This window comes from Onychostoma macrolepis, chromosome 07 (genome assembly GCF_012432095.1).
Source record: "Onychostoma macrolepis isolate SWU-2019 chromosome 07, ASM1243209v1, whole genome shotgun sequence".
NCBI lineage: Eukaryota > Metazoa > Chordata > Actinopteri > Cypriniformes > Cyprinidae > Onychostoma > Onychostoma macrolepis.
The window spans coordinates 17,407,243-17,423,665 of NC_081161.1; the positions used below are offsets into that span (position 1 = coordinate 17,407,243).

Consider the following 16,423-nt stretch of genomic DNA (forward strand, 5'->3'; position numbering starts at 1 on the left):
TGACAAGATTTTCAATGAATAACTGAAAAATTAATAAAATAACATTTCTATCTGTTCCTCAAAGCTGAAATAAAAAACACATATATAAATATGTGAGTAAAAAAAATTAAGCTTATTCTTTTCATTTAATTTTCATTTAGGATGAAGTACTAAAATTAGTAAAACTAAAATAAAAATGTAGCTATATAAACAACATGTATAGTTATGTAAACAAAAAATGAATACAAAACTGCTAAAAATTCAACTAAAACTAAAACGGAAAATATAAAATTCAAAGCTAATTCAAAATGTGAATAAATATTATCATAGTATATAAATAATACTAAAATAGCACTTTTCCTCACACAGATTAGAAATCTTATTGACGACTATCATGATACTTTGTAATGGTGAGTTTTTTTTGTTTTTTTTTGGTCATTTTAGAGCTTGGCAGTCCCAGTCTCATTTACTTTCATTATATTAAAAAGAATAGCCATCATAATTTTTCAAAAACTAAATAAAAGAAAGAAAGTCATACAGGTTTGGAAAAACATAAGATAAACTATTCCCTTAATATCTTTCATTCGACTGGTATGCGTGCATATTTGTCCTCACTAAGCTCCTGTAGGCGTTTGAGTTGAAGAACTCCCTCCTCTTCATCTTCATCTCCAGAACGGAAGTAGAGTTCTGAGCCCACCAGAGCAAACCATCCCATTCGCCAATGATAAAGGTCATGACCCTCCTTATAGTGTAGTCGGCCAATAAGCTCACTGTCCTGCCTCAGCAGAGCATCTGCCCTTGGCGTGACAAAACACTGAAACAAAAGAGAAAAACATTAGACAGAGGAGCTACGTGAGATGCGGAGAGAAAACATTTAAAAGTCAGGGGCTTGTGCAGATCACACAAAGAAGTTTCTAGTGTTTTCTGCCAAACAGAAACTACAGCTAACCCTGGAGTTGCATTAAACCGGCATATACCGAGAGAAGTACAAACACAAACACCCTTTGAACATACCCTAGCTGAGCTCTCAGAGTTACGCAAACACTTCAGCCTAGACACTAGCACCTCCACACTTCACTTAAATGGGAATACGTGTGAGTGTGTGTGTGTGTGTGTGTGTGTGTGTGTGTGAGTGAGGGATGTGAGATGGATCTGTTTGAAGGAGTAATAGCATACACCCACTCGCATAAGAAAAACACTAACACACAGCAACACAACAGGGACAAAGACACAATAAAATTACCTTCAAGAGTCGATGCATACAGCACAGTGCGGCAAACGCTGCAATTCATATTTAAACACAGACACACACATATGCTAAACCCCTGCAACGTTGAAGTTGCGCTAAATCTTTTAAGAGTTATTTTATGTGTTGGAGTGAGTGTAACCTTGGCGATGGCATGTGTCCAATCCTGCTGTGCATCTGAGGTCTCCGCTCCGAACACCAGCACTCTCTGAGAGCGCAGGTACAACTCAAAGGTGAACACTGGCCTGAGGGAGGTGTGGAAACAGCACAATTAACACACACACACACACACACACACACAAAGTGACTGAAACACACATGCCCACATGTTCACAGCTGTGAAACAGAAAGGATGGTGATTAATCTCTGTTAGTCTTTTGCTCTTACAATAAACAGCTGAACGCTGGAGATTAATCCAGGGGGAAAGGTCACTCTCTTAATGGCTTTAACAGCTCTGACTTGTGGCCCACATTTTTGGACAGGGGGATATTTTTGTTACAGTAGCGAGAGCAAAAGAATTCAAGAAAAAGGGGGATTTCAGACTAATCGGGTTAGAGGTCGGTTTCCTCTCATTTCTTGTTAGTGTTTGTTACTGTATGGCAACTCTGAGGTGGGGTCACATCTAAAACACTTTCCGTAACCTCTAACCCACAAAAGAATGAGTTATTAACAAGAGGGTGTGAAAGAAAGAGACAGAGAGGGAGGGGGAAACACATACCCTGTTTCAGTGATGTTCTCAGTGTTGCTGATGGCCAGGCTCACCACATCGCTGATGTCAACCCGGCCTATGGGTATAGCGTTCTTCTCATTTTCATAGTAACTAAGAAATCCACCTTCCAACGTACACCAACGGCGGACCAGGTCTTAAACACATACAAACATACAAACATGAGATTTAACTACTGAGTAATAGATCCAATGGTAAATTCTCTATCAAACTTATTTGATAAACTACAGACTTATTTAAATAACTTTAGTGCATAAATGCTGCAATGTTGCACTATTCCACAGGTAAAATCCAGTTATTTCAACAGGAATCCGCATGATTAGAGTTTCACGTGAAGGTGAAAAGTGACTTTTTTGCTCAGTTTGAAAGTGACTTTTGTCTGAATGGAGCTTCAAGCATGCAATTTAGATTTTTATTTTTAAATTTCACCAAAATTTGGTAACAGGACTGCACCTTTAGAGTTGCTTTGAAGGATGAATGTGATCAACATCCAGAACATGTTAGCAACCACATAGTAATGTGTTAAAAACATTTAGACTACATTTTACAATTTGATATGTTCATAGTAGGCTCTCTATTCACTCAGTGTGCTTTAGGATTTGCTTATAAGACAATTTAAAGAAACCGAGTTTCTAAAGAAGGCCAGTGGCAACAACTGGGCAAACGACGCATAAGATCGGTCTTATTTCCTTAAGTGGATATACTGTATCACACTGTTCTTAAGAATTAAGAGCAGATTTACAGCCCCTTATATGGTGGATTATCCCACAGTTACCACATTATGAATTCTTTATCTACTACTATTTTAAAAGACATTAAAAAGGTTTAAAAATCCTTAAAGAATTCTTAAACATGTAAACCAGCTATGATCCATAAAGAGTAACCAGAAACAGTTAAGTTTTTTGCAAAGAAAAAAAACTGGAAATGATCTACTCAAGAAAAAAAAAAAGCAGCTTAAAAATGCCACGTGGTTTAGCCATACATTATTCAAATGTACTTAATGAATTCAAGCTTATATAACTTATTATGTTTGTGTTCAAGTAATAAATAATTTATCAGACACTTAAATCCCTAGTGTCCTATCAGTACAGTTCACTTATTGGCTCAGTCCTTTTATTCAGCAGTTTTCTGATTATGAGCCACAAGTATTACCCTCAACACCACTTTTACTGTACACAGCCACTTGCTGGGTGCAAGACAGGTTCTGATATATTATGTACATGTCGGGACAAAATTATATGTAATTGTAAAATCAGACAAAATTGTATGATTTTACAAGTGCTTTACTCAACACTGCGAGCGTGTTAAGTTACAAAGCACAAGTAAATCTGACAAGACCATTTTTAATAAAGCAACAAATAACAGTTTCCTCCCACAGCACACGTTTAAAAAAGGATTTAATAAAACAAACTGATATTTCATTATGTGAAATATCAGAAACACCAATATTTAATTTTATGAGTCTGAATGCCTTAAAGAGGTGTTTAAAAATGCAACAAAAACATTAATGCTACCAAAAAGCTTTTTATACCCTGTTTGACATCATATAAAAGTGCAGTTTAAATCTATAAAAGATACATCAAGGAATGTTAAGGCCTGTAAAGAGAGCACATTATACACTAAAATCCAAAAGATTCTCCGCAATCTGAGAGGGCTTCTGTTCATCATAAATATTTAAATGAGATGTTACACTCTTTTTCTAACTATTACATAAGTTAGTTAAGTATTACTAGCTTTGTTCAACACACACTAAAATATTCAGCGCAAGTGTCATTTTCATATAATACAACTGTCATTTGTCTTGTGAAAATGCTGATGGCTCTTTCTCAGCGGAAAGGCTTGTGTGATGTTTCCAGAGGGGAGCTATTAGACAAAAGAGTGGATCTTAACTCCATCCTCGTGTTACAGTGACACAATGTTTTGTTCTTGACATTGCCTCACCTGATTCATCTATAAATCTGGCACTTCATTAATCCAGTTAGCTGGGTTTTGAGGGGGAACAAACTGTTCTGTCGGCAATGTCAAGACGAGAGTTAAGAAACACTAAATTATGGGCAAAGAGGGGTTATCCATGTGACATTCAGAGTGATATTTAACTTTTAAAGTGATGGTATGAAACAAAATGTTGGTCAGTGAGAAACTTCAGGTGACAGCGTTGGTATTTGGTGACTGTTTGGCAATATCACAACACACTAATAGACACAAGTCCACAGGCAGCTGGCATTTACTATCAATAAACAGTCCAATGTGGCCATCTCTCAGTATCGAGTATGGTGTAATACATTAAATTGCTGGTATTTATTTCCCTCACACCTCTTCACCTCATCTGTCTGAACCTCTCCAGCTCAAATGCCACCACAGTAAGTGCACAAAAACCCTCTTGTCACTGTCTTTTCATTTTCTTGTTTACAAAGGGTATGGATATATAATCTCTGAACCAGTGTTCTCAGAAAACATGGAGAGGTGTCCTTTTCATTAGTTGTTATATTTGAATTGGCACATCATGTGGACAAGGGTCTTTGTTTACTTCAACTTCATCAGGGTCTTTAAGTGAAGTGAAACCATTTTTAAAAATTTCACATCAACATCTCAATACAAGTCAGGTTGCTGGGTGTCAAGCCTCTTAAAATTCAAAATGATAAAAAGAAGATTTTAAAGGTTTTTCACAAGCAAAGTTGCACATTTAGATACTTCATACACATCTAACATGTGTTTGAATCTTGAAAAGGCTGGAGCATCCCTGAAAGATGTGTATATCTCCTTTATTTCTGTTGTGTCAAGCTTATTTTCTGCAGATTATACACCCATAGGCCATGCCTGTCTTTACCTGTGATCATCCAAGGTTATATGGGTAGACAGGCCTGAGAGCTGGATGTGTTGTTGAGAGAATCATTCAATTAGGTAAAACACTAATGCTGGAAAGACGAAAGAGACAGAGAAACAAAGTATTAAAAAGATGGAGAAGCCATTACTATTACAATCCATGTACATCTTGTTTTGTGTTGTTTGTGCAACTATACATTATTGTTCAAAAGTTGGTAGTCAGTAAGATGTTTTGTTTTTGTTGTTTTGTTTTGTTTTGTTTTGAAAGAAATTACTTCAGCACTTTTACATTTTTAAAAAAATATATTTAAAATAAATGCTGTTCTTTTGAAATTCTATTAAATCAAAGAATCTTGAAAAAATGTATCATGGTTTCCGCAAAAATATTAAGCAGTTGTTTTCAAAACTGATAATAATAATTAAAAAAAATGGTTTTTGAACATTAAGTTAGAATATTGTAGAGGTCGGCCGATAGTGGATTTTACCGATACCGATAGCTAGGGTGGACCACACTGGCCGATACCGAGTAATCAACCGATAGTTTTCAAAATGGATACTAAAAGAAAGCAAGTGCTTTACTATTTAAAAAAAAGAAAGCAGTGAACAATACTTTGTAAATGAATAAAATAGTAATATTACTTACTATATTGATCATTAAAGTTATTTCATAGTTTGCTAATGTTAAAAGAAGAAACTTTAAAATTTAAAAATGTAGCCTATTAGTAGCTAATAGTGAATGTTGAAATGAACACACTCTAACAAGGAACAATACTTCTACAGTTTTCATTAATGCTATGAATGGACTCTTATTGTTAAGTGTTACCATTTAATTTCAACAGTCATGGCCATAGCATTAAAATTATATACATATGGATATTGTATGTGTACTCACACACTTTATTTGCTTTTATTTTTTAACACTTGATAATTATCTAATCAAAAAAAAAAAAAAAAAGTTAGTCACGCACCGGGCAAAAGCAGTGCTGCGTCTAGGAGAACTCAGAGGTATCACACACACCAGACGCTTTGCATTCAAATCAAGTGGCGGTCTAAAACTATTTATTTAATCACCAAACGGACACAAGTTTGCTTCAAGGATGAACAATGTGGCATAAATGAGTGTGAAGTTCGGTGTTTAAAAAAAACAGAGCAAACGGAAAGAGAAGGTGCGATCTACTACAGCTCTCTATATAAAGCATACAGACTTTATTAGAGCCACAGAAAGACAAACATTTTGCTGAAAAATGCACAATACATAATTTATAGCCTAGGGTGAAGTCATTATGTACATTCACAACGATTTGGGACAAATATAATGTAATTTAATAGAAAACTATGTGAAAGGCGCTCTGTTCCACGGCAGGCTTTTCTGTCGGCTATATTTAAATGCGAGTCTGGAGTTCCCCTCTCTGTGCAGCGCGCAGTGTCACGTGTCAAAATAAACAACACGTGCTGTCAGTGATTTCCGCCTCTAGAGGCCGCTCTCGTTCTGTATAATGCCACCGGACCTTTCTCAGCCACTACAACAACGGTTGCAAACCGGAAAACTATCGGCATGGATTTTTGCCGATAACCGATAGTTGCGGCAATCAACTATCGGTGCCGATTAATCGGCAAAACCGCTGAATCGGTCGACCTCTAGAATATTGGAACAATTTCTGAAGGATCATGTGACACTGAAGACTGGAGAAATGGCTGCTAAAAATTCTGCTTTCCCAAAGGAATAAACTGCATTTTAAATTATATTAAAATAAAAGTTATTTTTAAATTATAATAATATTTCACAATATTACTGTTTTTACTGTATTTTATCCAAATGAATGCAGCCTTGATGATCATAAGAGCATAAATATTAAATAATTTTACTGACCCCAAACGTTAGAACAGTGGTGTATATATCTACTATAATTTTCAAATTCCACATTAATTAGATGCTGCAACAAAACAACAAGTTATCACTTAACCAAAACACTTATCACTTATATAAAATTAGGCCTACTTCAAAGTGCACACAAGGAAAACAACAATGTATCTACAACAGCAAGCTCATGCTGCTCTATACAGAAAATAAAATTATTTCTGTGCTACTGTATTGCAAATTTTCTTTAATTAAAACCATACATCTTAATCAAGGGTTGTCCATTGAAAATTATTACAAATTGATGGTCACAAAATATAATTTATGAGAAAATATGTAACGAGGAGTGGAATCACATTTACTTCCAGATGGTAATTAATCTACACAGAATGACACTAAACCCCAAACTGGAGCTATAAACTAATTGAATCAACTGGATTCTGTCAGATTTACTGAATAGACAATGCAGTCCCTATGTATGCATGAAGCCCAACAAATGTCTTCAAACAACAGAAGAGTAGTTTAATGAAGTACCGTATTGACCCGAATATAAGACGATGTTTTTTCCTTGGAAATACATCTGAAAAAATGTGTTTGTCTTATATTCAGGGTCTTGACTTTGACAAGTCAATAATACACCCACAACAATAGGTGGCGCCAAAAGCGCATAAAACGAGTGTGCCATGAAATATGTAATGTAATGTGTGTTGTAAAGATCGCGAATGAAAACAAATGAAAAAGAAAAACTTACAGCAGCATGATCGTGACTGTCATGTTAGCCTGATGGGACCAAACTTCCTCTGTAAGTGATTTTAAAACATAAGACAGTACCCAGATTTGAAGACTACAATAAGATTTCACGTCTACTGATAATAACATTTTGGTAGGCTACTATGAGTTGGATAGCCTAATTGTTCAGATGGGCTACCTGTTATTTCAATGGTATATCAAAATTTTCCAATGTCATTGTTGGTACATTTTACCATACTTTCAAAACAAAAATTAGAATTGGAAAAATATGCAATATGAAAATAATTTAAGAATAAATGTGTTTTACAGAGAGAGAGAAAAAAAAAATTGGTTTTCAAAAAGCCTTTTTCCAACAGGTACATCTGGAAAAAGGGGGGTCGTCTTATAATCAGGGTCGTCTTATATTCGGGACAATACGGTAGTTTATATTGCTTTAAACACAGCTACACTGCAACAAATGTTCTAAAAAGTAGGTTTAAAGGGGTCATATGATGTGATTTCTTGTTTTCCTTTTCTTTAGTGTGTTATGTAGCTGTTTGTGCATATATAAGATCTGCAGAGTTACAAAGCTCAAAGTCTCCCACAAAAGGATTTATTCTATCTAAAAGAGAAGGCTGATCCAGACCGGGCTAAAACGCCTCATTAGAAAACGCCCCCACATGTCTACGTCATGATGTGGAAATATTTGCGTTATGCCGCCCAAATGTTCATGCAAAGAAAGAAGGCGTGGTTTCAGTAAACGCAGTAGTGTTGATGCAGCCATGTCAGAAAGATTCTGTGTTTCTATGCGAAAGCAAAAGCACTTTATTTGGCCTTTCCGAAAGTAGATGCAATTAGGAATCATTGGTTAATATTTGTTTACAACAGAACTGCACAACCCAAACGTTCGGATTTGTGCAACGCATTTTATGGACAACCGTTTTGTGAACCTAGGAGACTACAAGGCTGGCTGTGCACAAAGGCTATTTCAAAAAAAAAAAAAAGAAAGGGTCAATTCTGACTTTGCTATGACAATCTGGCGCTTCTGAATCAACGACTGTAAGTATGTTTTGTTATTAGTTTAAGTATTTGCTATTGACTGTTGAAACTCGGAGTTATGCGCAGTGTACTGTAGAGTAACGCGTTGTGTGTGTGTGTGAGAGAGAGAGAGACAGGGTCACATCACAGTGGAGTCAACTGTCTTAACCGTGGCTTGTGTACTGCAAATACATACGAGCATCATTGTGTCTGTCACGCGACTCTGTTCCCGACTCTGCTTGAACTGACGGTAAAACTAAGGACATTATTAACTGTCTTTATATTTACTTTCAAAGCTGAAGCTCGTGATTATGATAAGGGGTGTTACATTTCTGACGCGTACTTGTGGTGCTCGGCCAATCACAATGCACTGTGTCAGCTGGCCAATCAGAGCAGACTGTGCTTGTCGGAAGGAGGGGCTTTGTAAAAAAATGTAACGTTTGAGAGAGGCGGGGCATAGAGGAACTACAATAACATACAGTATTTGAAAAATAATGTGTTTTTTGAACATTAAAACATATTCTGTTACACCAAACACATAAAATAATGATCTTTAAAAAAGCATCATATGACCCCTTTAAAATGCATTTTCTGCCGAGTTTAATTTAGAACGAGCAGAAAAAGCCCAGCACCAAAACACGCACCTATGCTCCCAGTAGACAGAACCACTTTGCTAGCAGTGTGAATACTGTAACCTATTAACATGGATGCAAAAATAAATATGAGCTGCTTTCACGTGCAATGTGAAACAGACCTTAGTGTAAAACTGTTGAGAGACTGTTGAAAGAAAATCTAAAGTTTAAATCGTTGTGAGCATTTATTTATAACGTGTGAGTAAAGTGACTCATATTCATGTGAATTCAGTGTCTGGAGCCCAGCATAGCACGATTCAGAGGCTTAGTCATCAATGGCCGTGCCTCAAAATAATCTTGTTTTATCATTTACACAGGCGGAAACCTCATGGGGGACCTCTTTCAATTGCGGATGGACATTGTTTGCTATGAAAGGATCGCAACATCGATCCAGATGAAAGAAATGAATGAGTCTCGATTGAGAAGTTGCCCCGGCTCTGAGACACACAGCTACCAGCAGTAACAGGCAATGGGAGCTTGTTTTAGATGCATTATCCCCTTTAGAGCATGGGGCGTTTCACAAGTACACACACACACTGAGGAATACCGCTGCATGATTTATAAAGGGGCAGATGTGGTTGTTTTCTCCTCTTCCCCTAAAAGCACGATTCCTCTGCGGGTGTCAGCGGAAGCTCAGTAAAGACACACAGAAAAACACACTCTTTCACAACACGCGCACACATCAGGGTTGGGCAAATTTTGGAATTTAAGAATATGCTTTCAATTTATGAATGTAAATTCCAACTCAACTGGCAACACCCCATATAGGACGTGTGACAGAAAGAGGAATTTACTGAATTGAAATTCAAATTTGGTTCAACCCTACAACAACAGATAACTCAGGAGTTCTGTTTAGTTGCCTTCTGGGAAAATTATGATAATAATAACAAATAAATAATAGAGTAAGAGAGTAAAATCTTCCACCATGGTCCATAAAATTACATCATTAAATACACATAGGTAGCATTTCAAACATTGATTATTTATACAATGTTTCTGGAAATACACCATATGTTGTTTTATTTATTATACTTTATTATGACTATGAATTCCATTATAATTCCACATCTAGTTTGAGCAACTACAATTTCAATTGGCTGAATTCACTAAGAAACAGAATTGGAATTTAAAATACATTCTCAATTCAATTCTGAATGGTGCATAAACCCTAAACACATAAGTTTATGCACACCCACAATCAAAAATATCCTTTACAATGACACCCAGTATTTTAGTAATCCATTAATGCTGCAGAATACTGCTGTGAATGAATTGTGAGACCCTTGTTTTGTAGAATATAAATTTAATTTAGAGAGATTAAGTACTGAAACAGAGATAAAAAGAGTAAAAGAGACAGGATTGGATGAAAATAATCCCATCTCCGTAAGTATACGAGACCAGAACTGCTACGAACAGAAACAGAGGAGAGAGATGAACATCAGAAACGGTGAACCTTAAATGTATCAAACACTGAAGTAACATTGAAATGCTGAAGTTATAAAGATAAAGAAGAAAAGATGACTTTAAATCAGAAATCGGAGGTTTTGATCTGTGTTTTCTGATCATGCAATGTTAGGGAACAACTAAAAGCAGCAACATAAAAACATGGCTCAGATTAAATCCTAAACTCAAACCATTGGATAGTTATCTATTTAAAAAATATACTGGCCCATAAGCATATTCAGTGTGGTTGGCTACTTTTTGTTAGTAGCGTGTGGTGTTTGCTCCTTGTATCAATGTTGCTACAACTTTAAAGTGAAGTCAGTGCAACAACCGGACAGCCTCAAATCCAGCAGACCGTGCTTTTATTAAAATCCCCAGAACGAGACCATAAATTATTGACATTAGGTTTTATATAGAGCATTTTAGACCATTAGCGTGAAAGGCTTTAAGGCAACCTCAATGGAAGAGCCTTCAAAAACTCCTCTTTTAGAAATGGAATAAGCAACATTTTCCTGTTGATTAAACAAGATTAAGTGCACTGTTTAAGTAGTACTGCTGAATATTTTAGAAGGGACTCTACTATTACCATTAATGTGTCTGCACATTGTTTTTTATAATAAATTAAATAAGGTATTTTCAGCTTGACATTACAATTATTTTACAGAGGCATGTAAGATAGTTATACAATATTGGCTTACAAGGACAAAATCAGTAAATAATAAAAGGGCAGGGTGGGGGCAGCAAACTAATGATTCTCTAGAGCTGTAAATCGGCACAAATCAGACAATAAAAAATGTTATCTGACCCACTGTTTCTAAGCAGAAGAGAACCAAAAGATTTTCATATTTTTGAGGAGATATTTTTCTAAAGAGTCAGAGTGGTGCTTGCAAGTGCAAAAGTCACCGTCACTATGCTAATATGTTGTGGGTGGCTGCCAGGGCATTGTTATGTGGTTGCTAATTTGATCTGAGTGTTTTCTAGAATGGTGCAATGCGGTTGCTAAGGTAGGTACTAGGTGGTTAATTACTGGCCCAAGTTAAAAGAAGCCAGTCCCACATCACTACGATATTCTGGTCTCTGACATGGCTCACATCCCTCTTCCATTTTCACTGCATTAACATTACCTAGGCCAAAATTGTAAGATTTTTTGTCTATAAACACCCTTGTGAAAAAGAACACTTTAGCATACTTTTTAAAAGAGTCCTTATTACAGAAATAACATACTTTAAGAGCAAACTGAATGTAATGTTTTTAGAAACTTGCATGGTAATTGCTTGCTTTATTATAGTTATACATTTATATTACATAGTTAGCAGAACTTTTTTGGTTGCACTTTATTTCACAGTACTTTCACTTACCTGTATTTACAGTGAACTTACCTAAGAAATTACTGGATGATAAAAGTTAACTACATGGGTTAGGTTTAGGTTCAGGCTTAATACCTAGTTATTACCCAGTTATTGCAATTACAATAAAATGCACATAAGTACATGAGCAATAGGACAGTAAAATAAAGTATTACTGCATTTTTGGTCTACTTAAGTACATATTTATTTGGAATTTCATAACTACTATGGTGTCTGAAATATGAAATATGGTTGAATGGCTGTGGCTGAAAGTACAGAAAAGCATTTGAGGTAAACTAACTTAGACTTAAATACTTTGGAGGAAAAAATTATTTGATCCCCTGCTGATTTTGTACGTTTGCCCACTGACAAAGAAATGATCAGTCTATAATTTTAATGGTAGGTTTATTTGAACGGTGAGAGACAGAATAACATCAAAGAAAATCCAGAAAAACACATTTCGAACAAGTTATAAATTGATTTGCATTTTAATGAGTGAAATAAGTATTTGATCCCCTATGAATCAGCAAGATTTCTGGCTCCCAGGTGTCTTTTATACAGGTAAGGAGCTGAGATTAGGAGCACTCTCTTAAAGGGAATCCAGAAAAGACAACCTGTGCACAGAAGAAATCAATCAATCAGATTCCAAACTCTCCACCATGGCCAAGACCAAAGAGCTGTCCAAGGATGTCAGGGACAAGATTGTAGACCTACACGAGGCTGGAATGGGCTATAAGACCATCGCCAAGCAGCTTGGTGAGAAGGTGACAACAGTTGGTGCGATTATTCGCAAATGGAAGAAACAAAAAATAACTGTCAATCTCCCTCGGTTTGGGGCTCCATGCAAGATCTCACCTCGTGGAGTTTCAGTGATCATGAGAACGGTGATGAATCAGCCCAGAACTACACGGGAGGATCTTGTCAATGATCTCAAGGCAGCTGGGACCATAGTCACCAAGAAAACGATTGGTAACACACTATGCTGTGAAGGACTGAAATCCTGCAGCACCCGCAAGATCCCCTTGCTCAAGAAAGCACATGTACAGACCTGTCTGAAGTTTGGCAATGAACATCTGAATGATTCAGAGGAGAACTGGGTGAAAGTGTTGTGGTCAGATGAGACCAAAATCGAGCTCTTTGGCATCAACTCAACTCGCCGTGTTTGGAGGAGGAGGAATGCTGCCTATGACCCCAAGAACACCATCCCCACCGTCAAACATGGAGGTGGAAACATTATGCTTTGGGGGTGTTTTTATGCTAAGGGGACAGGACAACTGCACCACATCAAAGGGACGATGGACGGGGCCATGTACCGTCAGGGCCAGGGCATTGAAAATGGGTCGTGGATGGGTCTTCCAGCATGACAATGACCCAAAACACACGGCCAAGGCAACAAATGAGTGGCTCAAGAAGGAGCACATTAAGGTCCTGGAGTGGCCTAGCCAGTCTCCAGACCTTAATCCCATAGAAAATCTGTGGAGGGAGCTGAAAGTTTGAGTTGCCAAACGTCAGACTCGAAACCTTAATGACTTGGAGAGGATCTGCAAAGAGGAGTGGGACAAAATCCCTCCTGAGATGTGTGCAAACCTGGTGGCCAACTACAAGAAACATCTGACCTCTGTGATTGCCAACAAGGGTTTTGCCACCAAGTACTAAGTCATGTTTTGCGAAGGGGTCAAATACTCCTCTCCACCTGTAGCTGGTGTGTGGTGAGCGCACTGGCGCCATTGTCCTGTGGCTGCCGTCGCATCATCCAAGTAGATGCTGCACACTAGTGATGGTTGAGGAGAGACTCGCCCATATGATTGTAAAGCACTTTGGGTGTACAGCAATACACAAAGCGCTATATAAATGCCTCATTCGTTAAACCGCAAATCAATTTATAACTTTTTTGATATGCGTTTCTCTGGATTTTTTTGTTGTTATTCTGTCTCTCACTGTTCAAATAAACCTTCCATTAAAATTATTGACTGATCATTTCAGTGGGAAAGCGTTCAAAATCAGCAGGGGATCAAAAAAAATTTTCCCCACTATATGTACTGTATGTTATGTACTCTAATTTACACATTTAAAGGAAGTTTGAGGAAGCTGCTGTTTAGTACTTATAAACATATTAAATGTAATATCAAATAACACTACAGTATTTCTAATAGAGTACTTTACACGCGCTTTAGTATATTGGGTCAACACATCAAAACAAGTGTACTTAAAAACATGTCAAAACATTAAAACAGTTAAAAAAAACTCAAATGTACTTTCAAGTAAAACATTTAATTTGACATTATTACAAAGTGCACTTTTTAAAAGTTATGAAATTTAGTCATGAAAAACTCTAAGTTCCTCAAGTGGTCCATTATTTTATAAATATCATATTTTCTGTAAGAATAAAAAACAGTGCTCTACAAGTGCATATTCAATACAATTAAGTGCACTTCTTTTTTCACAAAGGAATGCATTAATACATCTCATGCAGCCGTGGTTTATTTGAGAATTTTCTCAAGAACACTCCAAAGTTTTGTCATGACGTTTCTGGCAGTTCAGGAAAGTTTTCAGATTCTCATCCACTTTGCTGAAGTTTCTTTTTGTGCAAAGAATAATGAGGCATCTGTTTATTATCATAACAGACGTTCTTTAAACTTTCAAACAGTCATCACATTTACTTTTAAGACACTTAGAACTGAATTAAACCATTTTCAACTATCAGAGTCTAATTCTAAAACACAGCTTGCTTGTTTCCAGTGCTCATAAACACACACACACACACAGTGATATCGGGGAAAACAGGCAGAGGACCAAAGCGGGCTACCACAGCTTGAGACAGATGTCCCTAGGGATACAAGATAGAGACGAGCTGAAAAAAAGAAGAAGAAAAAACAAACGAGCTCCTACAGTGGAACATGTGCTCCAGATGCTTGTGTTACTCCACCAAGAGTCCAGCTTAATGCAGGGCCCTTTCCTGGCCCCGTCCCTAGAGAGAACTTCTGTCTAACCACCAACAGCCCTCTCCAGATGCTTGGAAGAGAACAGCGTGAGCACAATGGGTGCCAGAGAGACGACGGGGAAGCATACTTGAAAGAATAACATCTTTGGGGGGATTTAGTGTAAGAAGAATGGGGTATTCAAATGAAGGGGGGCATAATAATATTACACAACCACGGTGCAACCATTTCCAGCCATGGGTGAGGATAAACAGGAAGCGCAGATGAATATTCATAGGTAATTATTTGGATGAATGGATAAATGAGGAGGTGGGTGTTTGGATGGATGAATGCAAGGACAGACGGACTCACCAGGTCTTCCTTTCCGGTCCAGAGTGGCCTTGCCGGCATTCACAGAGCAATAGAGAAGTCCAACCATAAAAGAAGGAACATCAGCCGAAAAACTGCTGTCAAATACTGCTTCCAGCTTAGGAAAATCTATAGAGAGAAAAAAACAGAGAGAGATTAAAAAGAAAAAGGAGAACAGCTGATTAGGAATAATCCTATAATGTGGCGAGGAGGAGAAATGCTGTTTATATGGAGATCAGTCGCATTATATGCAAACGCAGCTCACTATTCCTGCTGCTTTCAAGTGAAATTCAAAGTTTTTAAAAACTATTTACCTCAGAAGCTTCTTGATAACCAGTCAGTCTTCATGCAAGGTGTCAAACAGCTTTTAACAGCTAAATTTCATCCATTTTAATATGTTTATTTCTCATTTTCCAAGGTTATTTAGTTAGCAAGCTTGTAAAACTTCCATTCAAACATAGAGGCTCAAGGTTAGAATTTGACTCTGCTCCTCTCGTTCTACTTTACCTCTTCATCTGCTCTCCCTATTTGCCTCCTTCACTTTTAACTCCTTTTTCCGCCAACTACCTTATCACATTCTGATTCAATTAGACACTATGCCCAGGTTCAATTTTCTTCGGGAAGGCCGGCAGTACAGACAAGATTTTATCACACATTTCCAGTCGCCAACATGGAAAAAGTTCAAATAACTTTAATTGAAAAGTCTTTTAATTGAGGGATCTTTCCATCCATCCATCTCTTCCCTCCAGCTACTGATACTTCTCTGTTCGAACGAGAAGGATTAAAAGTGCTAATGAGATAGGACGGAGGGAAGTCCAATTTGGCGATCTCCAACATGCAAATTGAGAACCTGCATAAGTAATATATTCAAATGTATGCGTATGTGTATTTTTCCATTAGACTGTAGTAATCTGAGAGAAACAATGGAACTTGTTGCAAGTTGAATGTGTGAGTATGTGTGTAAAATGATGACTGAATTATCTGACTGAGAATCACATTTACAAGCCATTAAGTTAATGAGGCCATAGCTCCACACAGATTTAGAGGTTACGCAAATGTTGTCCTGCTGTTGTTACGATGTTAGTAAGCTTAACAAAACATTGGCAGAACACTGTAAAACATTTGTGGCTGTGCTGATTGGAGGATAGCTTAATTAGGATCGTTGGCACACTTCCTGTAAAGGCCCCAAATGAGCAATGTAATGACACACACACACACAATTCTACAGCTAATTATAGACACTTTCAGGGGCATTACCGTCTTGAGGTAAGGATTTGTGTGTGTGTTAAAGTCGCCCATTTGCCTGTGAGAAATG

The 16,423-nt window shown here is 37.1% G+C and overlaps 1 protein-coding gene across 2 annotated transcripts in view; it reads right to left on the reverse strand.

Moving 5' to 3' along the window:
- The window catches only part of arap2 (ArfGAP with RhoGAP domain, ankyrin repeat and PH domain 2), a 91,358-nt gene that overhangs the window by 24,050 nt on the left and 50,885 nt on the right, over nt 1–16,423 (reverse strand). For both annotated transcript variants that reach the window (XM_058781777.1, XM_058781779.1), the window contains exons 15-18: nt 15,112–15,237; nt 1,944–2,088; nt 1,368–1,470; nt 595–793 (exon numbers count right to left, since the gene is read on the reverse strand). In XM_058781777.1, the coding sequence (XP_058637760.1) occupies nt 595–793; nt 1,368–1,470; nt 1,944–2,088; nt 15,112–15,237 (573 nt within the window). The remainder of the gene's footprint in view (nt 1–594; nt 794–1,367; nt 1,471–1,943; nt 2,089–15,111; nt 15,238–16,423) is intronic.